This window comes from Molossus molossus, unplaced genomic scaffold (assembly GCF_014108415.1).
Source record: "Molossus molossus isolate mMolMol1 unplaced genomic scaffold, mMolMol1.p scaffold_m16_p_13, whole genome shotgun sequence".
Lineage (NCBI taxonomy): Eukaryota > Metazoa > Chordata > Mammalia > Chiroptera > Molossidae > Molossus > Molossus molossus.
Window position 1 is genome coordinate 90,779,203 of NW_023425348.1, and position 25,273 is coordinate 90,804,475.

Consider the following 25,273-nt stretch of genomic DNA (forward strand, 5'->3'; position numbering starts at 1 on the left):
GTTCCCCTTCCCCCGAGTGTGACATGGCTGGCCCCACCCTTAGTAATTGTATTTTTGTCCTCGGTCTGAGTACCAGCTTCACTGTATCTAAACCCCCCTGGGCCAAGCACGAAGTCCAGTCAACCCTTGTCTAGTGCCCAGAGCCCCATGGGCGCCCACCTGTCTGTCCATGTCGAGGGCGGGGCCCAGGTTGGAGATGCTGTAAAGATCATACAAGGTGGGTACCTTCCCCCAAACCCCAGGGTAAGTAGCCTAGTTCTGTCATCAGAGATTCTCCCTGCTTCTTCACCCCATCCTCTCCTCAAGCTACTGCTCAGCCCCCCCCTCCCCGAGCACAAGGAAAAGGGGTCATCAGCCCCGTTTGCAGGCGTCCACTAAGAGGTAGTAGCTGCCAGAGCCGAGCACGATGGCGTGGATGTCACCTGGCAGGCTTGCCAACCTGCTCCTGTTGGCGTCTTAGCCCCCTAATGCTCTGCCAGTGCCCCAGCAGGCACTGCAGGAGCAGACCTGAGAAACGAAGCAGCAGAAGCCAGTTTCAGCAGTTAAACATTTTTTAATGCGAGAGTCTTGTCTTTGTTTTCTCCCCACAGGCGAACAAGGATAAGCCACTGCACCTGAAACGGTGAATTCTCAGCGATGCAGCCCACCTCACCTAATACCAATACCGTATGGAATGGCAGGCCGAGGCCGGCTGGACGTAACCAGGCCAGGTCCCGGCCACTCGGACCTGGCGGACGGAAGCCTGGAGAGCAGCACTGGGGGGGTGGGTAGGGGCTGGAGACCAGAGTGGAGGAATCCCTGAGACCCCATGGGAGTGCCTGTGGGAAGCCTGCTCCGCCAGTGGCTCTGTGATGATGGCTCCAGGCCTTGCAGCCTGGAGAACGTCCAGCCCCCAAAGCTGTGCTGAGACGGCCCAGCTGAAGCAAAACTGTGCGGGGCCTGAGCTGGCCACTCGCTGCCTCATGTATTGCTCAGCCTGGGGATGGGTTGTTCTAAAGGCATCGCAGTCACATCACCTTCCTTTGCTCAGCAGAGGGAAGAAGGGGGGTGAAAGAGGGAAGGGGCTAGGTTGTCCCTGGTCTCTGGCCACTCGGCCGGAGCTGGAACACCAAGCCATACCAAGTCCATGAGGACGGAGCACCCACCCCAAGCTGGGCAGGGAGCTGCACTAGAATGTGCCAGGAAGTGAGAAGGTGCAGCAGAAAACACCACCTCTGGGGTCCCTGGTGGGGTGAGCTCTGCACACACCCCTCTCTAATGGCTTCTGGGTGAAGCTGCCCCTGGTTGGAGTGTGGGAAAGGAGACAAAAATCACAGCTTCTGAACGAGTGTTTGGAAGTTGCTGGAAAATTCAGTCAAGTATAAAAGGTGTTACCTTTTACAGAACCCAAACTAGCTTATATATTTTCTGGAAGACTTTCTTTCGCACCCCCCCGACCCCCCCCAAAGAAGGCAGCTGGGCCTTGCTTCTGTGACTGCAAGTGACGGGTGGGAGGCTATGCGAGCAGAGGGCTGAGGGGTGACGAAAGGCACAAGAACCAGCTGAGTCCGGGAGCACGGGGAGGAAGCCACTGGCCCAAAGGAGCAACACTCAGCTTAGAAACAAACCGATCCAGTCATTCCTGCGTACAGGGCCCCGGCGCCGGCCGGCCGCTGCCAGGAGGGCGAGCCAGAGCACGGCCAGGGAGGGCAGAGTGTGTGTGAAGGCAGGGGGCTGTCAGACGGAGGAGGCAAGAAAGAAGGCCGCCTCTAACGTTATATATTAAAAATATCCATAGTTCTTGTGCATAAATTCCATTCACATACGAGTATCACCCCTGCCTCCCTTGCTGGGCCCAGGAACAGCCTTTAAAAGAAAGATGGTGGTTTTCCTTTTAAGAGCTGAGGAAACAGCCACTCAGTCTTTATGGACCTTGAGAACTGGTGACCCTTCCCCTCCCCCCAGTCTCTGCCTGGCCGGGCACTGAGACAGCTGGACACACGGAGGCCAGGTGGTCACTCGAGCCTCCGCTTGGAGGGTGGGATCAGGTGTGGGGGGAGGTCGGTGGGCAGCTCATGGCCCTCCAGCTTGACTTTGATGAGGTGGTTGGCCAGGGCAAACTCCTCGTCGTCCAGCAGCCCGTCCTTGTCCACATCGGCCAGCTTCCAGATCTTCCCCAGCACCGTGTTGGGCAACTTGGACTTCACCATCTCCTTCTTGGCATTGGCACCGGTGATCTTGCCATTGACGGGTGACAGCGTATAGAAGATCTCGTCATAGGTGGGCTTGTCCTTGCCTACCACCCACTCGATGTCATCTATGCCTTCACCGGCCCCCTCACCATAGCCGTGCCCAAAGGGCCCGTTCATGGTGCCATCAAAGGCGCCGCCCTTCACGACCTGGGAGGGCATCAGGGACTCCTCCTGGCGCACCATCACCATCAGGCGGGCGATGTCGTTGGCCAGCATGTCATCCACTGTGTCCAGCAGCTTGGGCTTCAAGACCTGGAATTTGCTGAAGTCCTGGGTCTGCAGGAGCTCCTGTGGTGGGTGGGGAGGGAGAAGGGAGGGTTGGGCCCCTTCCAGACTCCGGGTGGAGTGAGCACAGCAAGAGTCCCCAAGAGAAAGAGCGAGTGCCTCGTCACAATCCCAACCACTTAACAGCTCGGGCAACTTGGTTAACCCCACTGGGCCTTGGCTCCCCAGTCTGTAAAGTGGAAGGTAAAAACAGCCCCTACCTTGCAGGGCCAGGAGAGAATGAACTGGGAAGAGGCCAGAGTGCCTGGGACCGTCCCTCCTCTCCCCACTGTCCAGGCTGTTACCCCATTTCCCTCAGGACCTGGGTCAACTCCGATTCGGGTGAGAGACTGATTAACCCAGCTGCCTCCATTTCGGGAGCTCCACCCCACGGAGCCCCACTGCCCCAGTGCCCGGGCCGCCTCACTCCCTCCTGGCCACCAGCCTGCTCAGGGTGCAGGGACGCCGGACCTGCATCTTGCGGAGGCTCGGGAAGTCGCCCGCAGAGATCTGGTGCTCCCGCTCGATCTTCGCGTAGATCTCCCCCAGGTTGTTCACCAGCTCTTTCTTTTTGCTCTCTTTGCCGAAGACATTGGGCATCTCCTTCTTGAGGGAGCTGATGATGTAGGCGTGAACCTGTGAAGACAGGGAAGGGGCGGACATCACCGGCTTCCTCGACACCTTGTCAGGAGTGTGGCTTGCACCTGGGCTGCCCCAGAAAGCTGGGACAGTAACCTGGGAGGCCCAAGGCAGTCCAAAGCCCACACGCTGCTTGTCCACATGGCCTCCCTCCCCCAGCGGCCCCTGCCTAGGGCTGAGGCACAGGGCCATTCTGCATATGCCAATATGTGCACACTCATGTCAAGGTCATAAAACCAACATGGCCTGAACTATGCTCCACTTTGTCATCATGAAAGCTTTAAGGATGACTAAGGATTAGAAAAATGCCACAAGGCTTTCCCCAGATATTTCAGGCTTTACCTTAGCTTCTTCAATACCTTGCTCAGACATTTGCCAGTTCAAGGTGGCACACCTTTTATTTCTCCACAGCGGGCCGATAATGTTGGCAACCCTCAAAGGGCACCAGCCCTTCAAATCCACTGCCTTGCCAAGCAATGTCCAGACTTGGAGGGCTGCCACCAGGCAGCCAGCCTCACCCCCCTTCTCCCACACTCCACCCCATCAAATCCCTTCCACTGGCCTGACCGTCTCCCTGAGCCAGGAGACTGGCTGAGAATGGCCCAAGGGAAGCAGGCCTGTCACAGAGTCACAGGCCAGAGGGTCAGCCACAGAGAGAGCCACTCATTCCAGGAAAAGGAACAGTAGGTGGGGAACAAGATGGTGACTCAATGTGCCCTTAGGCCAGGAGATTACACAACCACTTCTGTAAACGAACAGGCTAGATCAAAGTCTGCCCTTTGTTCTATCCTGGAAGGAGGCTGGGGCAGAGCACTGGCAGCCCTGCCAGGAGAGGGGCTGGGCAGGGGGAGAGGGGCTGGGCTGGGAGAGAGGGGAGCTGCCCTTCTCTGTGGTCTGAGCAGGGGCTGGACCTGTCTCTTCTCCATTCACTGCCTCTCCTCTTTCAGCTCGGGGTGTTCCTCAGTCCTCTGAGGCCAGGAGCCAATTACTCAGGTTTTCTCAAGGGTCCCTTTCTGAGAACAAGCTGCACCCACCAGGAAGGCTCCAGTGATATATCTAGAAAAACGTCCAGCCCTGTGTCCTCCAGAGCAGGTTTCTGCAACTTCACTCTGCACACAGATCACCAGGGGTTACGTTCAAATGCAGACTTGGTCCAGCAGGGTGGAGGCGGGGCCTGAGAACCTAGCAATCTTCTAGCAAGCTCTAATCTGCTGGCCCAGGAGGACTCTGGGTAACCAGGGTGGAGACACAGCCCGGTGGTAAAGGATAAGGGTCAGTTCTCATTACTCAGGCCAAATGCTACCTGACACCAGGTCTCAAGACAGTGTGGGGTGCCCTGGGCCACTGTGTTCTCTCCATGGTGGAGTCTCAAAATCTCAGGGCCAGCCCCGGCCGTTGTGGCTCTGTAGTGAGGACACTGGCCAGCGCACTGAAGGGTCTTGGGTTCAATTTCTAGTCAAGGACACGTACCTAGGTTGCAGGTTTGATCCTGGGCCCGTTGGGGCGTGTGTGGCAGGCAACCAATCTGTCTCTCTCACAACAATGTGTTCGCCCCCTCCTACTCTCTCTAAAAATCAATGGAAAATATATCCTCAGGTGAGGATTAATAACAACACAAAAATCTCAGGGCTAGACACGGGCAGCCGCCTCCCTAGAGGCAGGAGCATGGCCTACAGGGCTCTTCCCTCTCCCAGGACAGGGCCCGCCGCCCAGCGGGGTAGCCCTCTTCCTCAGTCCTATGATACTCAGGAGCTCAGGTGACTGCTTCACTGGCCACAGGACTGCCTTCCTATCCTCTGCACGCCAGCTGCTCGCCACGGCTGTTTCATCAGAGAATCGGTGATGCACAAGGGCCTCTGCTGGCTGCCAGAGCTCACCAGCCCAGGCTGACAGCCAAGCTCTGTGCCACACGATCAGTGACCCTCATGTGCTCACTGACCCAGCCTGAAGACTTACCCAGCAGGTTCAAGACTCAGCAATATTCAAAATCAGATGCCCTCAGGGAACATGCTCTGTTCCTCTGTGTTCGCAGGGTCCACTGGTGGCACTAACCTTCATTTCCCAGCCCCAGCCACCCCAGGGTCTCGTGCTTGGCCAGGCACTGAGATTCCAAACTCGAGCAATTCAGATGCTGCCAGCAGGCCCCGCGCTTCCACGGAGGGGTAGGGATGGCTTGGCAAGGCCTCTGAGGGCTGAAGCCACTGCATTCTTTCTGGGCCCACAGGCTCAAAACCCACCTCTCCACTAGCGTCCTGTCCGGGCTTAAGTGTCAGCTCCCACTAGAGGTCCCCCAGCGTGTCCCAGCCAACAGAGCTCCCCAGTTACCTGCTTCTGCAGCAGCCCATGGTCTCCCCAGATGATACTAATAAATTATGCTTAATGCTGTATGCTTTTCCCCATATGGCAGACCAGTGCTAAAAGTGTGGGGACCAATTAGTCCCCACTGTGTCCCCAGTGCCAGCAAAGTGTACTTCAGTGCTCAAGAGACCTGAGAGGGGAAACCCATGAGGCCTTAAACTGCATCCCCACTCCCCAGGCTGCCCTAGGTTGGTACAGTGGTACCTTCTAGTTTGAGGTTTATGTGCATTAAGAAGAATATCACTTTAAAAAGGCTGTACCCACAGGTGCAGAGGATGGACTGGTTCAGACACAGTGCAATGGGGTTGTGGCTGGGGGTCTGCAGAAATGGATCTTGGGCATCCCAAAAGGCAGGGCAGACCAATTCCCAGGCCCAGTGCAGGCTGTACCCCACCGAGTCTACCTTGGCCAGCCTTGCCCTCTTGATCAGGTCGTTGAGCTTCCTGAGGGCAGCGTTCCGGGGCAGAGACTGGATGTCTTTGAAGAGGTCCTGCTCCTCCGCCTCGAAGAGCTTGCGGTTGTCAGGAATGAGGAGTGGGTGGGACCAGAAGGAGCCGATGTAGACCCTGACTACCTCGGGGGTGTTGATGATCTTCCCCAGGGACCACATGAGGGCCCCATACACCCGCATCAGCTGCTGGGTCTCGATCTGGTCAGCCTTGTTCAGCACCACACGGATCTTGTCCTCGTGATTCTTGAGGGCCTTGATGACTTCTGAGAACTCATCAGAGATGTCCAGCTTGTGGGCGTCAAAGAGCAGGATGATGCGGTCGACCCGCTCAGCAAACCACTCCAGGACAGCCGCGAAGTCATAACCTGTGGGAAGAGAAGGGTGAGCTCAGGGGCCCCAGGGGACAGGCAGCTCTGACTTAGCCTGGTACCTCTCCACCTGAGGTCATTTAAATTCCAGAATGCACTCACATGGACAGCAGCACCCTGAGGGCAGAGTCATCAGGTCCCCCCATTTCTGCACCCAGTAGAGTAGTGCCCCCACCCATGGAACACCTAGTATTAAGAGATGCTTAGAGCCCTGGCCAGTTTGGCTCAGCAGTTAGAGTGTCAACCTATGGACCAAAGGGTCACAGGTTTGATTCCAGGCCCCAGTCAAGGTTGGGCAGGAGGCAACTAATTAATGTATCTCTCACACTGATGTTTCTCTTTTTCTCTCGCTCGCTCTCTCTCTCTCCCCTCCCTCCCCATTATCTCTCTTTAAAAAAAAAAAAAATCAACGGAAAAATATCCTGGGGTGAGAAGAGATGCTTAGAAAATAAATAAATGCAAAGGAAACCACAAAGCTCAAGCTCTGAAGTGGGTCAGTCTACGGCAGGAGTGAGGAGGAGACCCCAGCAGCATGGCTCAGCACTGTGTGGCGAGGACAGACTCAGGTGCTGCCAGCCGGGTGCCCTGGCACAGCAGTAACATCGAAAAACAGCAAGACTACCTGTGGCTGCTACCTGTCCAGGCTCCCTGTTCTGCAGGAATCTCATGTGTTCTTTACAACAGGGGCTGGCAAACTATAGCTCGGAGTCCAAATCTGGCCTACCACCTGCTTCTATAAGTGAAGTCAGACTGGGCTACAGCCACCCCAGCTGAACTGCCCATGGTTGTTTTTGTCTGTAAAGTTCAGTTGTTGCAACAGAGACCATAAGGCCTGCAAAGCCAAAAATATTAAGTCTCTGATCCCTATAGAAAAAGTCTGCTGATCTGCTGACCTCTGCTCTACAACGCACTTATAAAGTGTGACAAACCACTTCCCTCGCTAAGTCTTAAATACTACTCTAAGTGGCTGGACTGAGGTCTAGCCTTCCATTCCATTCACTGCTGGTTCCCACCACCCAATGGGGAACAGCGCCATCTGTGGCAGCAAGAGCTAACCGGAATTCTTCCTTCAATGACAAAACTGTCTTGTTTTAGCTGGACTCACCACCCCACCCCCTCCAGCTGTCTGGCAGCAGAAATGAACAAGAAAAGGAGTATGAGCCCTTTGTCCTTTCCTAAGGAATGGAATGTGCATGTGATGACAGGAGCCGAAGCAGCTACCTTGGGTTCAGAGATGAAAGCTGAGCATCTAGGATGGCCTTGTTGGACCGTTTTTTGTTTTTGTTTTTTTCACATAAACTACCTGATATCTGTTTAAGCCAGTGGATTTTTGGAGTTCTGTATTGGTGGTCTAACTTGTATCCTATTTTGTAATTACGCTTCTTCAAAATGTTTCCATCTCTTCCACTGTTCCCAGAAATTAAAATCCTGTTTCTCACCTTTTAGGAATGCTAAGGAGATAGGAACCCCTGTGGAAACAATGACCTAAGAGTCTTTGGTAAGCCTGGGTCCCAACCCCCACTCTGCCATTTCCTCTCTGGGCGATTCTGGGCAAGCCTCCTCCTCCCTGGGCTCCGACTCTGCGTTCTTCAGCTGCTACCCACAGGCCACCCCGATGCAGTACTTCCCACCAGTACTTCCCAGAGTGCAGTCAAGCTCTGGAGAATTAGCCAGAGAAGTCACTCTTAAGAAGAGCCGGTGACACTGTCCAGAAACCAGCCAAACTGATCTCTATCCCCCGACCAGGTGGGGATTCAGACCTGTGTTTTCTAGACTGTGGCAACAGAAAAGTAAGCAGTAGAGGAGGAGACCAAAGAAAAGGACAAAGTGTCAAGAAAAGGCCCAGTGTGACGTACAGAGCCACAAGGAAGGCGGTCCCTTTCCTAAGGAACCTGTGCAGTATGCCAAGCCCCAGGGCTGCAGCAAGTCCACAGCCAGGCTCCAGAAAGGTCAGAGGTCAGGCCAGAACCCTGCCCCCCTGCCTGGTTAGATAAACATTCTGGCTGCCAGGTCCCCCAGGTTCAAATGTGCTTCAGAGTTGTCTTCGAGCCTGAAGCTACCCTGAAGCCACAGGGTCCCAGCCTCCCCCTTACACTCAGAAAGAACACAGGCTTTCAAAGAAGACAGCTCTGGCCCAGCCCGTGTGGCTCAGTGGTTGAGCATCGACCCATGCACCAGGAGGTCGCTGGTTCGAATCCCGGTCAGGGCACATGCTCAGGTTGTGGGCCGGATCCCCAGTGGGAGGCATGCAGGAGGCGGCCAATCGTTCTTTCTCATCGATGTTTCTCTCCTTCTTCATTCCTCTCTCTCTAAAAATCAACAAAGAAAAAAACATTTTTTAAAATAAAAAACAAAGAAGACAGCTATGGCTGGCTGGTGTGACTCGGTGGACTGAGCGTTGTCCCATGCACTGAGAGGTCCCAGTTTGATTCCTGGTCAGGGCACATGCTGGGGCTGCGGGCTCGATCCCCACTAGGGGGCGTGCTGGAGGCAGCTGATCAATGTTTCTTTCTCACATCGATATTTCTCTCTCTCTCTAAAAAAATCATAAAAACATATTTATTTAAGAAACTAATAAATAAAAATTTAAATAAAGACGACAGCTCTGGATTTAACCCTTGGCTCTAGTCACTGACTTTGTGACCTTACATTCTTCACTTCTGAGTCACTCATTCCTCATCTATAAAGTTTAAAAACCAATTCCTCCTTCTAAGATCATGGGAGGGTCATATGAGGCAACATGTTGGGCTCCCAACACAAGCCTGGGCACTGGGATGCCTTCCATGAGTCGGGCAGGCAAGGAGAGGGGTGACAGGGCACACTGGAACAAGGGACAAGCAGCTTGGATTGCATCACTGGTCAAGAACTAAGAGACAAATGATGGGTCTGGTTCTGAGGCCAGGGGACAGCTTTAATTCTGTGGCAAGACCTGGAAACTTAAGGGAGACCCACATCCACTGCCTCTGTCCACTCAGTATGGCAGTCTCTCCAGAGCAGTGACGGACAACCTTCTCTCCCCAGCACACCAGGAACAGCACGCTGATCAGAAGCAGCCACTCAGCTAGTTGGGGTTTCGTAACAGGGTGGAGGTGAGGTGGAATCGACGGGGGGAGGGGTGCAGCAAAGCCCCTGTGCCTGAAATTCAATCTGGGCTGGGGAGCAATCAGCTTGGCAGCTGGCTGGAAACGACGGGGCGCCAGACTCCCCATGCTCAGTGTGGCAGGCATGGAGCAAGTCCCTCGCAGGCTGCCGTTCCAAAGTCCAAGCCCCTGGGGCCCCAGCACACTGCAGCTGGGCTCCAGAGCCACGGAGCGGACACCAGAGCGAAGCTGTCAGCAGAAACCAGAAAGGATGGCTGAGGAGCAGGCTGAGGAAAGCATGGCAGGGAGCGGTGGCTGCATGGGGCAGGGGAGTCTGCAGGGCCTGCCCAGGCCACACTGCCACCGCCTTTTATGGCCGGCTCTGGGAGTGGCAGGTCAGCCAGCGCTGAAAAAGCGATGACTCAGGACTGAACTTCAGCTCCCTCTCAGCAAAAATGAGGCCCAACTTCTCCCCTCAACAAACGATTTGTCCTCAGACCCACACAAGTTCAAATGACCAGAGTCGCACAGCTGGGAAGGCGGTGATGCCAAAACTAAGACACTGGGAACGGGGCGCCCCGATGGGCTGGGCTAGAGCCCAAGTTAGCTTTGGCCCAGGAGTGAGGACAGCAGCAGGGATGAGGTCACCCCCAGACTCCACCCAACACGGCCTCACTCCCCCTGCCCCGATGGTGGGGGGCCTAGAGCACGGTGGGAAAAGAGAGGGTAAGGAGGAGGTGAAGTGAGGCACCAGTCACCCCCTGCACATCCCCAAGGCCCCAGCCAGAGCCCAGCGCCCCCCACACACACGGTTACTTGCCAACACCTCAACTCACAGCCAACAGAGCTAAGTCCATTTTTTGCAGGTGAATGAAATTTCCTGTTTATTATGGAAAACACTCACTTTTGGTGAGGGAGACACAATGCCTGGCCAAGTCCACCCACAGGTCACGAAAAGGGTCCAACACAGAGGCTTGTGTAATGTCACTGCAGGTGTATATGAGCATGTACAACCAGGTGGTGGCAGCCACCGCCAGGCCCACCCAGTGTCCCCTGGCCCACCAAAGTCTCACTGGGCTTGAGAAACAGTCTCTCAACACGCACCAAGGGCTCCATCCACAGCTGCAGTGCCAAGAGCACAATCCAGCCCCTGCAACTGGCCAGGCGGCCACAGCTACCACTCAGCCGGGAGCTCTGCGGCAGGTGACAAGTATGGAAGAGTCTGCCAATGCCCCACCTCCCAGAGCTGCCCAAGGCCGTGAGCCTTCAGGCTTTGGGACACTCTAGAGGTCAGCCTCACTGGCAGGATACATTTAGCAGCTGAATCAGGACTCAGACACCACCAAATGCACAGCAATTCCACGGCAAGTGGGAAGTCGTGGTGTCCTCGGTGAAAGAGAAAAGTGCCCCCACCCATAGAGATGGGGACACCGGTCTGCAGCATCGTCGGCCTCAGACTGGGCGGGAGTGAGGGCGCTGACACCAGTAACCCATGAAAGACAACCGAGGGGGAGCTAGAAAGAAAGGCTGACCCTGCAGTGTGAGTAAACGCCAGACCAACTCTGACAGGGGACCCTGAAGACATTAGGAAATAATGTCAGTCACAAAGGACAAATACTGCATGTTTCCACTTATAGGAGGGACCTAGAGGTGGTCGTCAGGGGATGGAGAAGGGGGTGGTTAGTATTTAATGGGGACAGAGTTTCAATTTGGGAAGATGAAAAGTTCTGGAGATGGATGGGGTGACGGTTGTACAACAATGTGAATGTACTTAATGCCAATGAACTGTTCACTTAAAAATGGTTGTCTTGCCCTGGCCAGTTTGGCTCAGCAGTTGGAGCGTCAGCCTGTGGTCCAGAGAGACTTGGGTTCGGTTCCCACTAAGGTCACATACCTTGGTTGCAGTTGGTCTCTGGCCCTGGTTGGGTTGTGCAGGTGGCAGCCACTCGATGTGTCCCTTTCATGTCAATGTTTCTCTCTCTCTCTTCCTCTCTCTCCCTCCTACTCTATCTGAACAAAAAATGAAAAAATGTCCTTGGGTGAGGATAAAGAAAAAAAAAAAAATGGTGGTCTTGCCCTGGCCAGTTTGGCTCAGCAGTTAGAGTATCGGCCCGTGGACCAGAGAGTCCCGGGTTCGGTTCCCACTAAGGGCACATACCTCGGTTGCAGTTTGTCCTCAGCCCCAGTTGGGGTTGTGTGAGTGGCAACCAGTCAATCTGTCTCTCTCAAGTCGATGTTTCTCTCTCTCATCCTCCCTCTCTCCCTACCGCTCTATCTAAAGATAAATGCAAAAATGTCCTCAGGTGAGGATTAAAAAAATAAATAAAAAATGGTTGTCTTACATTATGCACATTTTAACCACCTCCACATAGTCCTGGGGGTTGGGGGAAGAGAGGAGAAAGGCGGAGCCCATCAAGCTGTGTGGACAAGAGGCTGGGTTCCTGAGCTTCCTCTGGTCCCCTCTGTCTCCTGGGGTACCTCCTCAGGGGTACACCTTCCTGACAAGCCATACTTCCCCCTCCCGGCACCGGCACTGAGGTGCAGAGGGGGTGGTGATGCCTCCTTGCCCTGCCCAGCACCCTCCAGACACAGGCAGTTCCAGCAGCCAGGGGGGAAAAACTGCTTCATACATTCCAAAAGTTTCTAGAACATGAACAATAGAGGGTTTGTCTCTAATCAATTTCTGTTTCCTGCCATTCAAGCTGCATGGGCCTAGGTATTATTGCCACAGCTCTCCATCACACACGTTTCTAACGCGTGCGGGGCTCAGGAGAGCAAAAGAAAGATTAAAGAGCTGAGAACCGACACTGAGGGTTTGTTCCTGAGCCTCCTTAAGCTAAAATTCTAAAGAGCAGGACTTTTCCAGTGGAGCACAGTGGTGAGGAAAGGGCCTCCCTGGGCCCAGGTGTTTGCCAAGGCCGGTTTGGCTCAGCGGTTAGAGCGTTGGCACACGGACCAATGAGTTGCGGGTTCAATTTCAGTCAAGGGTACGTACCTCGGTTGCAGTTTGTCCCTGGCCCTGGTGGGGTCGTGCGGGAGGCAACCAACCAGTCCATGTGGCTCTATCACATGGATATTTCTCTCTGTCTCTCTCTCTCTCTCTCCCACTCTATCTGATAATAAGTAGAAAAATATCCTCGGGTGAGGAATAAAATAAATAAAATTAAATGTTCTTAAAAAAAAAAAGAAAGAAATTGAACTCTGCACTGTACACACGTTTACAGCAGCTTTACTCAAAACTGCCCCAAACTGGAAACCCGGAGACCGCTCCCCAGCTGGGCGGATGATGAACGATGGTGATCCGCAGGATGGGACAGCACAGCGAGCAAAGGAGCCAACCGCTGATCCTCAGTACGCGGAGAACCGCGAAAGCGCAGGCCAAGTGAAAGCAGACACACAGATACACCCTGTACGATTCACTTAGCACATTCTGGAAAAGGCAATCCTTTAGGGACAAGTATCAGATGAGTGGGTTGTCTGGGATCAGATGTGACTACAAGGGGGTGCAGGGAACTTGCTGGGGTGACAGAAAGATGCTGTATCTAGGTCATGGTGGTGGTTGTATGACTGCTTCAGAGACTGTGCACCTAAAACAGGTGGCTGTCACTGTACATAATGTAGACCCCAGTAACCCTGACCCAACCATACAAAAGAACGGGGGGCCAGAGGGGAGGACAGACGGACTCTGGACTCAGGCCTCTATTTGAATCCTGAACCTTCTACTCAACGACCAGCAGTGTGACCCTAGCAAGGCCACATTCCTGCTCAGCTATTTCAACTGTAACATGAAGATGGTATGTTTCAACCTCACAGTGCCGCTGTGGGCACCGAGCGAGCGCCTGGCACACTAAGCTCTTGGTAAATGTTTGCTAGTATTTAGTCACAGGATTTGTAGTTTGGACTCAAGAAGTTCAGGTTCTGATGGGTGTGTAGGGAACAACTGCTTCTAGTGCGTGAAGAATGCCTCATACCCCAAATATAAACCGAACATTTGTGGGCGCTCGTGCCAGCTGCTACCCAGCCGGCCGCCGGGCTGGCAGCCTAGGAACAGGTGCCGAGCGCAGGCATCGGCTGGTACGACTCCTCCGCAGGCAAAGTGGCCCACGCCCCTTGGCAGAGCTGGCAGCATTTCCATGGAGGGCTCGGGCCAAAAGCTGTCTGGCTGAACAGGGCTGGGAGGCGTGGGGGTGGTGGCGAGAGGAAGGCTTTAGGGACACAGCTGAGGCAACTGCACAAGGGCCAAGGGCCCAGAGGACCTGGGCTCTGAAGGGAAACCCCGCTGAGTCAGTGCTTCCCCACCCCCCGTTCCGGCTCCTCGAAATGTTATTCAGAAAAACATCTTCCTCATCAGAGTCTGGGAATTCCTGGATTTTCCAGTGTCTTTATTTTCAATCAGCTGACATTTGTAGGACACTTAACTGTGCACTAGGCACTGAAGCAAGAGCTTTCCATGTGGAAATGCCTGTGACCCCGGACAAGAACAGGCTGTATTATTACCCTGTGTCACTGGTGTAGCTCCAGAGGTTGCAGCAACTGCTGGGGCCCTCGGCCCCTTGGACAGGAACCTGTCATAAGCTGTGCCGTGGGTGCTGAGAAGCCACCTCACAAAGCATTCTATGGGCTGAAAAACGCTGGTGAAACTCTGGCCTGAAGAGCTTGTAGTGGGGGCATCTCAGGAGGTGGTCAGCGGGAAGGGACACCTCGGGGGTGAGCGCTCCAGCTCTGGGCTAGAGAGGCCGTGCCTGCCTATGAAGGAGCAGGCCAGCTCCTGGTCTTAGAGCGGGCCTGGGAACCGGGAACAGGGAGCCAGAGGGCAAGGGAGAACCCAGGGGGCCAGCCAGCCTTAGTCAGGGCTCCCAGTACGTGTGCATGGATGGCCTGAGAGGTCATTTCTGGCTGGAGACAGAGAACAAGGGAAAAAAGAGATCCCAACACTGTTCAAAGCCCCGGACACCTCAGGTCCATTCTGATCTCAGGCCAGGAGAGAATTATTTTAAGAGCGCTCAGAGCCCTGCACAGTAATGACCTAAGAGGGTCAAAGACTTTCTCATCCAAGCTCTGAGGGGCTCCTTCACCTCAGAGCACCCTCTTCTCAGCACAGCCTAGTGTGAGCACAACTTCTGCTGGCTCCGATCCTAGTGCCAACACTGCTAGCCCATGTGTCATCTTGGGCTAATGACTCAACTTTGCTAAGCCTCCGTTTCCTCTTCTGAAAAGCAGTAGCTTCCTCTAGGTACAGCTGCGGTGACAACTACATGGAGAAAGCCAGGTACAAGGCGGGCTGGGACTTCGACCTGAGGGTACCTCCCATCACTGCTACCAAAGACCCTGATATAACTGCACAGGCAGCCAGGAGCCAGGGAGCGAGGGCACCAGCCAGCCAGCCCCAGACGCCTTTTGGAATGCCTTTGTCTGTCACACAGGCAGCACTCAGAAATGAGCGCGGTGTCCGAAGGTCACTTTCTCTGCTGACACAGGAGAACACTATCTTTAAGGTCACTCAAGAGATTAGCACAACAGGGAAGTATAGCCCAAGACTCCCCGTATCAATTCTCAGGGGTCTCTCGCAGAGCCTGGCCTGTGTCGCTGCTTTGGGCCTGCACAGGTCCTATCTTATCTTCCAGACAGTATTTCCTGCACACATCGGGGACCAGGGAGAAAAAGTCAGGAGGGACCAGGCAGGTAGGGTGGGAGGCAGAAGCGGATGTAATTAGCAAGGAATGCACACCCAACCTCCAGAAAGATGTTCTGTTTCCAGGGAGTGAGGTTGGCAAACCACAGATGCTCATGCTGCTTGACCTGCCTGGGACCCAGGGTTTCTGCCGGCCCTATCTTTCTGCAAGGGAAACACCTGCTTTCCACACCACCAGCAAAGGGAGCAGAGGCGGCAGCCGGGGAACCTGGAACACACTGCCCAACTCTGACTTCCCCTGCTGGACGGCAACAAGAGACCTTTGCAATAACTGACGGGTGGGACCTCAAGGAGAAATCCACTCCTTTTCCATCCACCCAGTGGTCACTACCCCTGGACCCACACCCAGCACATCTAAAAGGCCCTGCATGATGGCCTTTCTCCTGCTGATAACATGTCGACACCAAACATATTCCACAGCAGATCCCAACTTGGTAACTTTTAGTAAAATGCTTTAAACCAAGACCTCTAGGGTTATGGAGGAGAAAAACTGATCTAGTAAAATCAGTTTGATGTCTTGCTATGTCACAGGAGGAAAGCCCTTCTCAAATCAGAACAATGCACTTATCTGTTTTTTTTTTTAATTTTTAAAAACTGGTTTTAGAGATGAAGAGAGAAACATTGATTTTTGTTATTTCACTTATTTATGCTTTCATTGGCTGATTCTTGTATGTGATCGAACCCACAACCTGGGCATATTAGGATGATGCTCTAACCAACTGAGATACACAGCCAGGGCTGTTCACTTATCTCTAAGCCACCCTCCTTCCTGTCCAGGATGAGATGGGGAGGGCTCCTGTGGCTGCCCAGGGACCCAGATGGACCAACACCTTACACCTGGAGAGAGGAATAGGCAGGGCCCACAGGTGGAGCTGGGTGGAAAGCTAATGGAGACCATCTCCTGTTGGCTTCCTCCTCCAGGTATCTGCCATCTACACCGACAGCGTGAGGGCCAGGGCTGCCTTGCACACCATGCGCTCCCTGGCCCTGTCACACACACAGTCTGTGTGACTGGAGGGCGTGTTGAGGCACTGCTGTGGGAGAGAAGGGGAAGCAGGGGACAGCAACATCCTAGCAGACAGGGCCTGGGTACCTAATGTATCAAGACATACACTCCCAACTTCTCAGCTGGCTAAGCTCTAAAAACATGAGCTGAAGTATCAAAGACAGCACAGCAGGGGAACTTCCCAACACTGGTGGAAAGAGTTTTCGGAGTTCCCTTTTCATGACAACAGGGGCCACAAGAACCCGAAATCCACTCCCTCAAATACCTTAACTTCTGGCTCTGAAGACCACACTAAGGTCGCAGTCTGGGAAGATAAGCCTCTTTTTGTGAGCTATTGGCTTTTATACAAAGATATGTACACATCAACTGGCCTCTGTGGCTGGGAGCACTGTGTGAAGCCAAGAGGTGGTCCCCAGTCAGAAGAAGCCCCTCTGTTTACTCCTCCAGGTCATTAAAAAGACAGCTCTAGCCCTGGTGTGGTTCAGCGGCTAGAGCATTGGCCTGTGGACCAGAGAGTCCCGGGTTCGGTTCTCGCTAGGGACATGTACCTCGGTTGCGGGTTGCCCCCGGCCCCAGTTGGGGTCGTGTAGGTGGTGGCTAGTCGATGTGTCTCTTTCACATCAATGTTTCTCTCTTTCCCGCCCCCCTCCCACTCTATCTGAAGATAAATGCAAAAGTGTCCTCAAGTGAGGATTAAAAAACAGACAGCTCTAGCCTGGCCAGTGTGGCTCAGTGGACTGAGCATTGTCCCATGGACTGAGGTCCTAGTTTGATTGCCAGTCAGGGCACATGCCCAGGTTTCAGGCTTGATCCACAGTAGGAAGCATGCAGGAAGCAGCCAATCGATGTTTCTCTCATCCATGTTACTCTCTCTCTCTAAAAAATCAATAAAAACATATTTTTTAAAGAAAATCATTTAAAAAGACAGCTCTATAGAGGCTCAAAGAAGTCAACCCTGGAGAGAGACTGAGAATCAATTCCCTTTTGTGGGTCTTTCCCTTTAAGAGTAACTGATTCAGCCCTGGCCGGTTTGGCTCAGCGGTTAGAGTATCGGCCCATGGTTGAGAGAGACCTGGGTTCGGTTCCCGCTAAGGGCACATACCTCGGTTGCAGTTTGTCCCTGGCTCTGGTTGGGGTTGTGTGGGTAGCAGCCAGTCGATGTGTCTCTTTCACATCGATGTTTCTCTCTCTCTCTCTCTTCCCCCCTTCCCTCCCACTCTATCTGAAGATAAATGAAAAAAAAAAAAAAAAGTCCTCGGGTGAGGATAAAAAAAACAAACAAAAAAAAAGTAACTGATTCAGCTTTTCTAGCCTTATTTTGGCAAATGACAAGGCTTTTGCTTATCAGGCACTTTCTTAAAACCAGGTTGGAACAGCAGGAGCAGTAAGAGAAAACTGGCCCTCACCTTTTAAAAGGGGTCCCTAAATCTGCTCCCTTGAACTCCTAGGATATCATTATCCTCAGGTGAAGAACGTAACAGCTTAAGACAGATCAGGAGACTGAGCTAGAGCAGGTTCAGTAAGCTCTGATGCAATCCTATAGGCAGAGGCCCACAGGTCTGGGAGGGAAGAGAAGCAGTCTGTCGGCACCAACTGCTGGGCCCCATCCGTCACAGCCACAGCAGAGACACAGTACGCCCCAAGTCTCAGGCTGCTGGCTTCCAACTATAAAGCTCATCAATGCTGGGCAGCTCAGAGGGGAAAGGGTGCAGGAAAAATTTACAAGTTGATGATAAACAAATTGCTCTGTTGTTTGCAACCCCTCTTTTGAGTTTGCTCGTTTCTTTTGTTGTTGTTAATCCTCACTCGAGGATAATTTTCCAATGATTTTTAGAGAGTGGAAGGGAAAGAGGGAGGGAGGGAAAGAGAAACATTGATGTGAGACAGACACATAGATTGGTTTTCCCCTACACAACCCCAACCAGGACCAGGGATCGAACCTGCAACCCAGGTACGTGCCCTTGATTAGAATCAAACCCAAGACCCTTTGGTCCACAGGCTGACGCTCTAACTGCCGAGCCAAACTAGCCAGGGCTGCTCTGGTTTCATTTTCACATTTGCAGCCACAGGCTCCACTCCTAGCCTGCCAGATATCATCTGCCTGCCCTCACGCTCCTCTGGGCCCCGAGCTCCCCTCCCTTCTACAAAGTGGGGAGGAGGGGGACTAGCAGAAATAGAACCCAATTCAGGCACACCCTGAACCAGATCTTCAGAAAAACTTGGCAAAATCGAACCAGGAGTTTACACAACTCGAATGGGCCTAATGCACTAATACTTAGCACAAAGACCTGCCACAATGCAGAGCACCCAGGGAGGCTACTGCTTACTGAAATTTAAGCACATTGGTGGCTTGTGAAGTCCAACTGTTCTCTCACAGGCCTGCAGGACTCACTAGGAATGTATATGATGTTGAGAGGCAAAGCTTTTAAATATAAACTGAACCCTGGCCGGTTTGGCTCAGCGGTTAGAGTGTCGGCCTGAGGTCCAGAGAGACCCTGGTTTGGTTCCCGCTAAGGGCACATACCTTGGTTGCAGTTTGTCCCCAGCCCTGGTTGGGTCATGCGGGTGGCAATCACTCAATGTGTCCCTTTCACGTCAATGTTTCCCTCCCCCCCCCATCTGAACAAAAAATGGAAAAATGTCCTCCTGTGAGGAAAAAAAATACATAAACTGAGGTGAGAGAGCCCAGGGGAGCCAGGGCTGGCTCATTCACAGTCAGCCATGCTGGCTGAAGTACCTTGGAGCCCAGATACTAAGCAATATTTTATGACCTCACAGCCAGCCTGAGGCCCCATCTCCCAATCCTGTTTTCCTTTCCAGCATGGCCCAGGGGCTGGAGAGCATGAAAACCACACAACACTGGCTGTGGTTTCATCAGATGGCTCTTGTCACTTTAGTAAAGGGAACGAGGAAGAAAGCAGCTCCTGCCAGTCAGGGCTCGGAGCACTGTGGACACACAAGGCTGATGGGAAATGGGGTGTCACTTGGCCTGGGATAGACCTCAAGGGCGGCATGTGGTCCGAATCACAGACCTCAGGTGGAAGTAGTCTAACCACCGCAGGTGCCCCAGGCTGTGTCACAGCCTATTTACCTCTGCTGATGCGCTGTTTCTCCCCAGACAGGATCCCGGGAGTGTCGATGATGCTTATGCTATCCAAGACCGGGTTGGGCAGCTGGGCGCACATGAACCTGCGCAAGAGCAAGAGCCAGGAAGAGAGAGGTCAAGACTCAGTTATTGCTGCTCTACAGGGTACATGGTGCTTTCTGCGCTCTATCGCTACTTCTGCTTCCTTTCCAAGAGCAAAAAACTTACAGGAGCTTTTCTATCATCTTAGTTGCCAGGGGTGGCCAGCAGACTGTACATAGTCTCTTTACTGACATCCAACCAGCAGGCTCAAACTGACCCACATCAGCACATCCCTCACATTAGCTTTCCTCCAGAGTTCAAGAGTTTAGCGTTCAAGTTGCTGACATGTTAGTGAAAATTGCATGAGTCTAGGTCACCGGTCAATCCCAAGAGGGAAGCAGAAGGGTGACACTGGAACCGTGGGGGTGACACTGGAACCGTGGGACTCCACATTACAATTTTCAACCGCAGGCTACATTTCCACACACCAAAGAGAGATGGTCCTTTCCTACTGCCAGCCTCCCCTTCCACCCAGCTCCTTGGGGGAAGGGACTGCAGTGGGTGACCAGTGAAAGCTGGAGACCACACAGGCTGGTTGGTGGGGCAGGGGAGTAGACACCATTCTCTGAAAGTCAAAGCCTGCAGAGGAAAAATGAACAATGAAGCCATGGAGAGACTAGCAACTAATGAGGGCTTAGCTATGTGTGCCTAAGTTCCACTGGACTTAGAACAGCCCAGAACAGCAAGGGGCTGTCCCAACTGATAGCAGAGGTTCTTGACTGGACACAGAAAAGGCTCCTTTAAAAACTTCTCTGAAGGCCTGGCCAGTTTGGCTCAGCGGTTAGAGTGTAAGCCTTCGGACCAAAGAGTCTCAGGTTCGACTCAGGCCAGGGGCACATACCTCAGTTGCGGTTTGTCCCCAGCCCCAACGGGGTCTGCGGGAGGCAACCAATCAATGCGTCTATCTCACATCTCTCCCTCTCTCTCTCTCTCCCTCCCACTTTATCTGAAGATAAATGGAAAAATATCCTCGGGTGAGGGCTTAAAAGATGCTTGGCCAGAATGGCTCCCTGGTTGACCATCAACCCCTGCACCAAGAGGTCGCTAGTTCGATTACCGGTCAGGGCACATGCCCAGGTTGTGGGCCCAATCCCCAGTGAGGGGCATGCAGGAGGCAGCCAACTGATGTTCTCTCTCATCGATGTTTCTATCTCTCTCCTTCTCCCTTCCTCTCTCTCTAAAATCAATAAAGAAAAAAAATTATACAGCATGCTACTCTTATAAAAAAAAAAAAACAATAACAGCAACAGCCCTGGCCAGTTTGGCTCAGCAGTTATATCATCGGCCTGCGGTCCAGAGAGACCCAGGTTCGGTTCCTGCTAAGGGCATGTGCTTCGGTTGCAGTTTGTCCCCGGCCCTGGTTGGGTCGTGTGGGTGGCAGCCACTCGATGTGTCCCTTTTAGGTCGATGTTTCTCTCTCTCTCTCTCCCCTTCCCGCTTTATCTGAACAAAAAAAATGGAAAAATGTCCTCGGGTGAGGATTAAAAAAAATAAAAAACAAAAAAAACACTCATGCCCTGGATGGTTTGGCTCAGCGGTTGGAGTGTCAGCCTGCAGACCAGAGTCCTGGGTTTGGTTCCCACTAGGGGCACGTACCAAAAAAAAAAAAAAAAAACCTCTGAAAAAGGTATTGTGAGCATAGAAAACACTGACCCAATGTCTGTAGGACGCAGACTTCTTAAAGCTGCCTTTCCAATACTAGGGAGGATTCTGAGCTACTTAGCTTCCTCTTTTGGCCCCACCCCCCAGGTGACCAGTGGCCCACAGGCTGAGGGTGAGAGGTGCTGCCTGCAAACACAACAGAGCAAAACCAGCTGATCCACAAGGTGAACGAACCTTGGACGTCATCCTCCCCAGGGCCAGCAGCAGAGCCTGTGTGCTATAAACAAGTGTGTGCCAGACCTGGGGCTCTTGCTAGGGAAGGGAGTCACTGCAGAGAACACTAAACTGAAAATTGGCTCTGGGTAGTACATACATAAAAATGCCTTGTAAATGAGCCTGGTGCATAAGTTAACTTCTGGGGGACTCAGAAACAAGTACTCTGTGGGAGAAAACACGGAGGGGAGCAATCGGTATAGATACATCTCATTCCATCCCATTTTCTCACCAAGGATGCACAGACTTCACTTCCCACTATAAGTGGGAGGTAACAGTTATACAATTTGATTTCACAGGACAATCTTAGGACACCCTGACTGTGCCGACTCCCTCAGTCTGCTCCATAAGATTTTTGTCTTAGAACAGCCACTTAGGGGGAAAAGGCCAGAAAGTCAAGTTCATGACTCAATGGGTCTCTTTAAGAGCCCGGGGAGAGGCTGTGTCAGCCAGAGAAGAGACCCTTTTGTGTGCCCTGGCTGGCCAGGAGGCACAGGCTGACACAGCTCAGGCCTCAGCTCCAATGCAAACCCATGCCCCCCATACCCTCAGCTAATAAGGGCCCTTTAGGCAGGGCCATTAGCATCTGGGGACCCTCTGGAGATGAGATGGTGGCAAGAAGGAAACAGTGTGGTTGTTGGTCCCTGGGGTACCAACATCACGGAAGAACACTCCTGAATTGCTCTTTTTGCCAAGTAGAAGCCGCAGCAACTAGCTGCACGGCCAGCACTGCATCCACTTGCCGGGCAAGCTGGACAAATCTGCCTGGCTCAGGGGCCGGATAGTTTCTTGAACTAATGAGGTAGGGTTGCCTACATGTCTAAGATCCCTTCCAGTTCTGAAACGTTAGGTCTGCAAATTCAGAAAACAGTTCATATGCCCTGGCTGGGTAGCTCAGTTCGTTACAGCATTGTCTCAATATGCCAGGGTTGTGAGTTCGATCCCCAGTCAGAGCACATACAAGAATCAACTGATGAATGTATGAGTGGGTGGAACAACAAATCCATGTTTCTTTCTCTCTCTAGAAAAAAAAAATGAACGGGCCACGTGCCTGTTTCTCCTTTCAAAAAAAGGTTTGCTCCCTGGCTGGTTTGGCTCAGAGGTTAGAGCATCGGCCCATGGACCAGAGTCGTGGGTCTGATTCCGGTCAAGGACACAGGCCTCGGTTGTGGTTTGGTCCCTGGTCCTGGTCGGGTTGTGCTGGAGGCAACCAGTCGATGCGTCTCTCTCACATGGATGTTTGTTTCTCTCTCTCCCTCCCACCCTCCCACTCTATCTGAAAATAAATGGAAAAATATCCTCCGGTGAGGATTAAAAAAATAATAATAATAACAACAAAGATTTTCTGTTACAGAGACCTAAGGGAAAACGAGGTAGGTACAGTTACCCTTCCTTCTAGCTTCCCAAAGTTCTGCGTGAAAGTAGGGACCTAATAATGCTTGGAATTCCCAGCATAGCAGCCAAATTTTCCACAAGATTGCACCGCGCCCACCAGCTAACAGTCTGAGCCCATCCCCTATCTACAGACACAATAATTCTAAACACCAGCTTCCTCCGGAGAGAGGGTCCAGGCTAATAGGGCCACGCCTCTTCAGGATCCCTCACCAAAGGGTTTACTCAACGCAGGCCCTGACACACAAATGCCATCAACTATAAAATAGGAAGACAGGCTTAAAGGCCTGAAAAGGGCAAAAAGACAACAGTAGCCTGTCTTCTCTGATAATGGTCAGCTCTGTGACTAGAAATAGGCCTGGCCCTGGCTTGGATTGGGGGCAAGCTGGTCCACCCTGTGCAGCTGGACAGTGTTTGGAAAGGAATGTGATCATACAGGGTGGAGACCTGGAAGGCGAGAGTCAAGGCTCTTACCCAGACTTCGAAAGGCACGTCCAGTCACTCCTTAAATGGGAGGTAGCAGAGAGGGCTGATCCATGAAGTCCCCCGGTAAGCCTCATGGCAGGGTGGGGGGTAAGGATTTTAAGAACACTGACTAGGACCCCCCAGTTCCTTTACAGAAAAGTGCGTTTGACCGTGTAGTTCAGTTGGTTAGAGCATCGTCCCCATACACCAAGGCTGCAGGTTCCATTCCATCAGGGCACACACAAGAATCAACCAATGAATATATAAATAAGTGGAACAACCAACTGATGTCTCTCTCGCTAAAAATAAATAAATAGATATATTTTTAAAACGTGAATTTGGTTGTTACACTCCTTGAGAGGAAGTCAATGCATTTCATAGCATTATGAAGGCTAGAATCTTGGAGGATCAATTACTCTCATCAGGAGAAGGCAAGTTTCACCCATTTAACTGGGGGAATTAAGGCCCAAATAGGTTAAGGAACCTCCTAGTGAGTCTCAGAGGGACTCCTTCCAGGACTCACTGGGTCACCACCTGTTGCTGCTTCCAGTAACCCCTAGGCAGCACAGCCCCTGAGAGAAGTGTTCCATCCCCATCTGTCTGCAGCCCCAAACCCGGCAGGCTGCAGCAGATCCTCCCTATTCCACACAAAACCACCGGCCCCAGGGGAGGCACAGCACAGCTCACCAGCAAAGGGTATGGCTAAAAGTTTCACCATATTTTTCCACTTAAGAAACAGATCCTTGAGGGAAGAAGGGGTGGTCTGAATGAATTAGATGCGTCCAGTCCGGAGGAAGGATGTGGACACAAGACTAACCCCCTAGTTTTGAGGGAAGTGGGGCTGGGATCTGCGGGGGTGGCGGTGGGAGTGGGTTGGGAGTTAAACTGATAACCTAGAAAATTCTGGGGGTGGGGTGGGGTTACAGAACCCGGGGGAGCCGGTGACGTCCACTCCTAGAGCCACAGGTGGGTTTTCTACGAAGCGGCAGGGGGCCCTGTCCCCTGTCCCAGGGAGTGGTCGCTGAGGGTCTCGCCGGAGCCTTGGAGACAAAGGACGGCGGGGCGGCGGCGGCGGCGGGAGGGTTGGGACCCGAGTGCAGGGTCGGAGCTCCGGCCGCCCCCTGCTCCCCAGGACGAGGGGCGAGTACCTGTTGAGGAAGGCGTTGCCGAAGGCATTGAGCTTGCGGAAGGGGCGCCGCGGGTCCACGACGAGAGCGTTGCCCGGCACCACGCCCTCGGTGGGGCCGTGCATGACGGCGATGAAGGAGTCGGTGGTGGGCTCGGGCCCGATGCGCATCCCCGGGAAGTCCTGCTCGATCAAGTGCCGGATGAAGGTGGTCTTGCCCGTGCTGTACTGGCCCACGAGCAGCACCATGGGCTTGTTGTCGAAGTCAGCATCCTCCAGAGCCGGCGAGTGGAACTCGTGGAAGCGGTAGTGCTCCTCCAGCGGCAGCAGCTTCTGCGAGTACAGCTGCCGCAGCCCTTCAGCCACCGTCTGGAAGAGCTCCGGCTCCTTCTTGCGGCGGGCATCCTTGCTGACCCAGCTGAACATGCTGCCGGAGACCGGGCTGGTTGCTGCGGGGCAGAGGGGCGGCTGGAAGCGGGGCGAAGGCGCGCAGCCGAGGCGGGGCCCGGCCAGCGGAGGGGCGGAGAGGTGGCGGAGCGAGGGGCGGGGAGGGGCTCGCGCTGCGCAGGCGCACGTCACAGGCCGCACAGCGCCTCTGTGGTGCGAGGCGCGCGCCTCGGCGAGCGCCCTTTATAAGGCCGGTCTCCGCGTCCCGGCGTGCGCGCCGCAGGGGGGCAGGGAACGGGGAGGGGGAGGTAAGGCCCTGCCGGCGGACCCCGCGCCACGTCTTCCCTCCCCACCTCCCATTGGCCGATTCCAAATCTCGCGAGCTCCGCTTGCTGAGCCCCTGGCCTGGGTGCTATGGCAACCACACTTGTTTCTCCTCACACTTAAATGGGCAGCTCGCGGAAGTGCTGCGGTTGGAAAGGCGGGAAGTGGGAGTCTGGTGCGAGGAGGTCGGGGGGCCTGCGGGTCTTCCAGCATCCGCGAGACGCCCGGTTAAACACCCCAGCTCCCCGACCACGCGCCCCACCCGCAATTACCGCCGCAAACGGCCCTCTTCCTCCCAGGGGCTCAGACTCCCTGGACGCTTGGGTGGGCGCCTGCGGCCTCGGCCCAGCAGCCCTGCCCTTCCTCGCCGCCTCCTCTCCTCTCGCCCCTGCCCCCCTGACACTCCTTCCATCTTTGAATCTTTGTCT

The 25,273-nt window shown here is 53.6% G+C and overlaps 1 protein-coding gene across 1 annotated transcript; it reads right to left on the bottom strand.

The window, feature by feature from the left end:
* EHD1 (EH domain containing 1) lies at positions 1-24,777 on the bottom strand. The gene is made up of 5 exons (XM_036257926.1): positions 24,157-24,777; positions 19,181-19,278; positions 5,896-6,308; positions 2,967-3,131; positions 1-2,519 (listed from the first exon to the last, which is right to left on the bottom strand). The coding sequence occupies exons 1-5, from the start codon at positions 24,558-24,560 to the stop codon at positions 1,995-1,997; spliced, it is 1,605 nt and encodes a 534-aa protein (XP_036113819.1). The 5' UTR covers positions 24,561-24,777; the 3' UTR covers positions 1-1,994.
* Between the last annotated feature and the right edge of the window lie 496 nt (positions 24,778-25,273).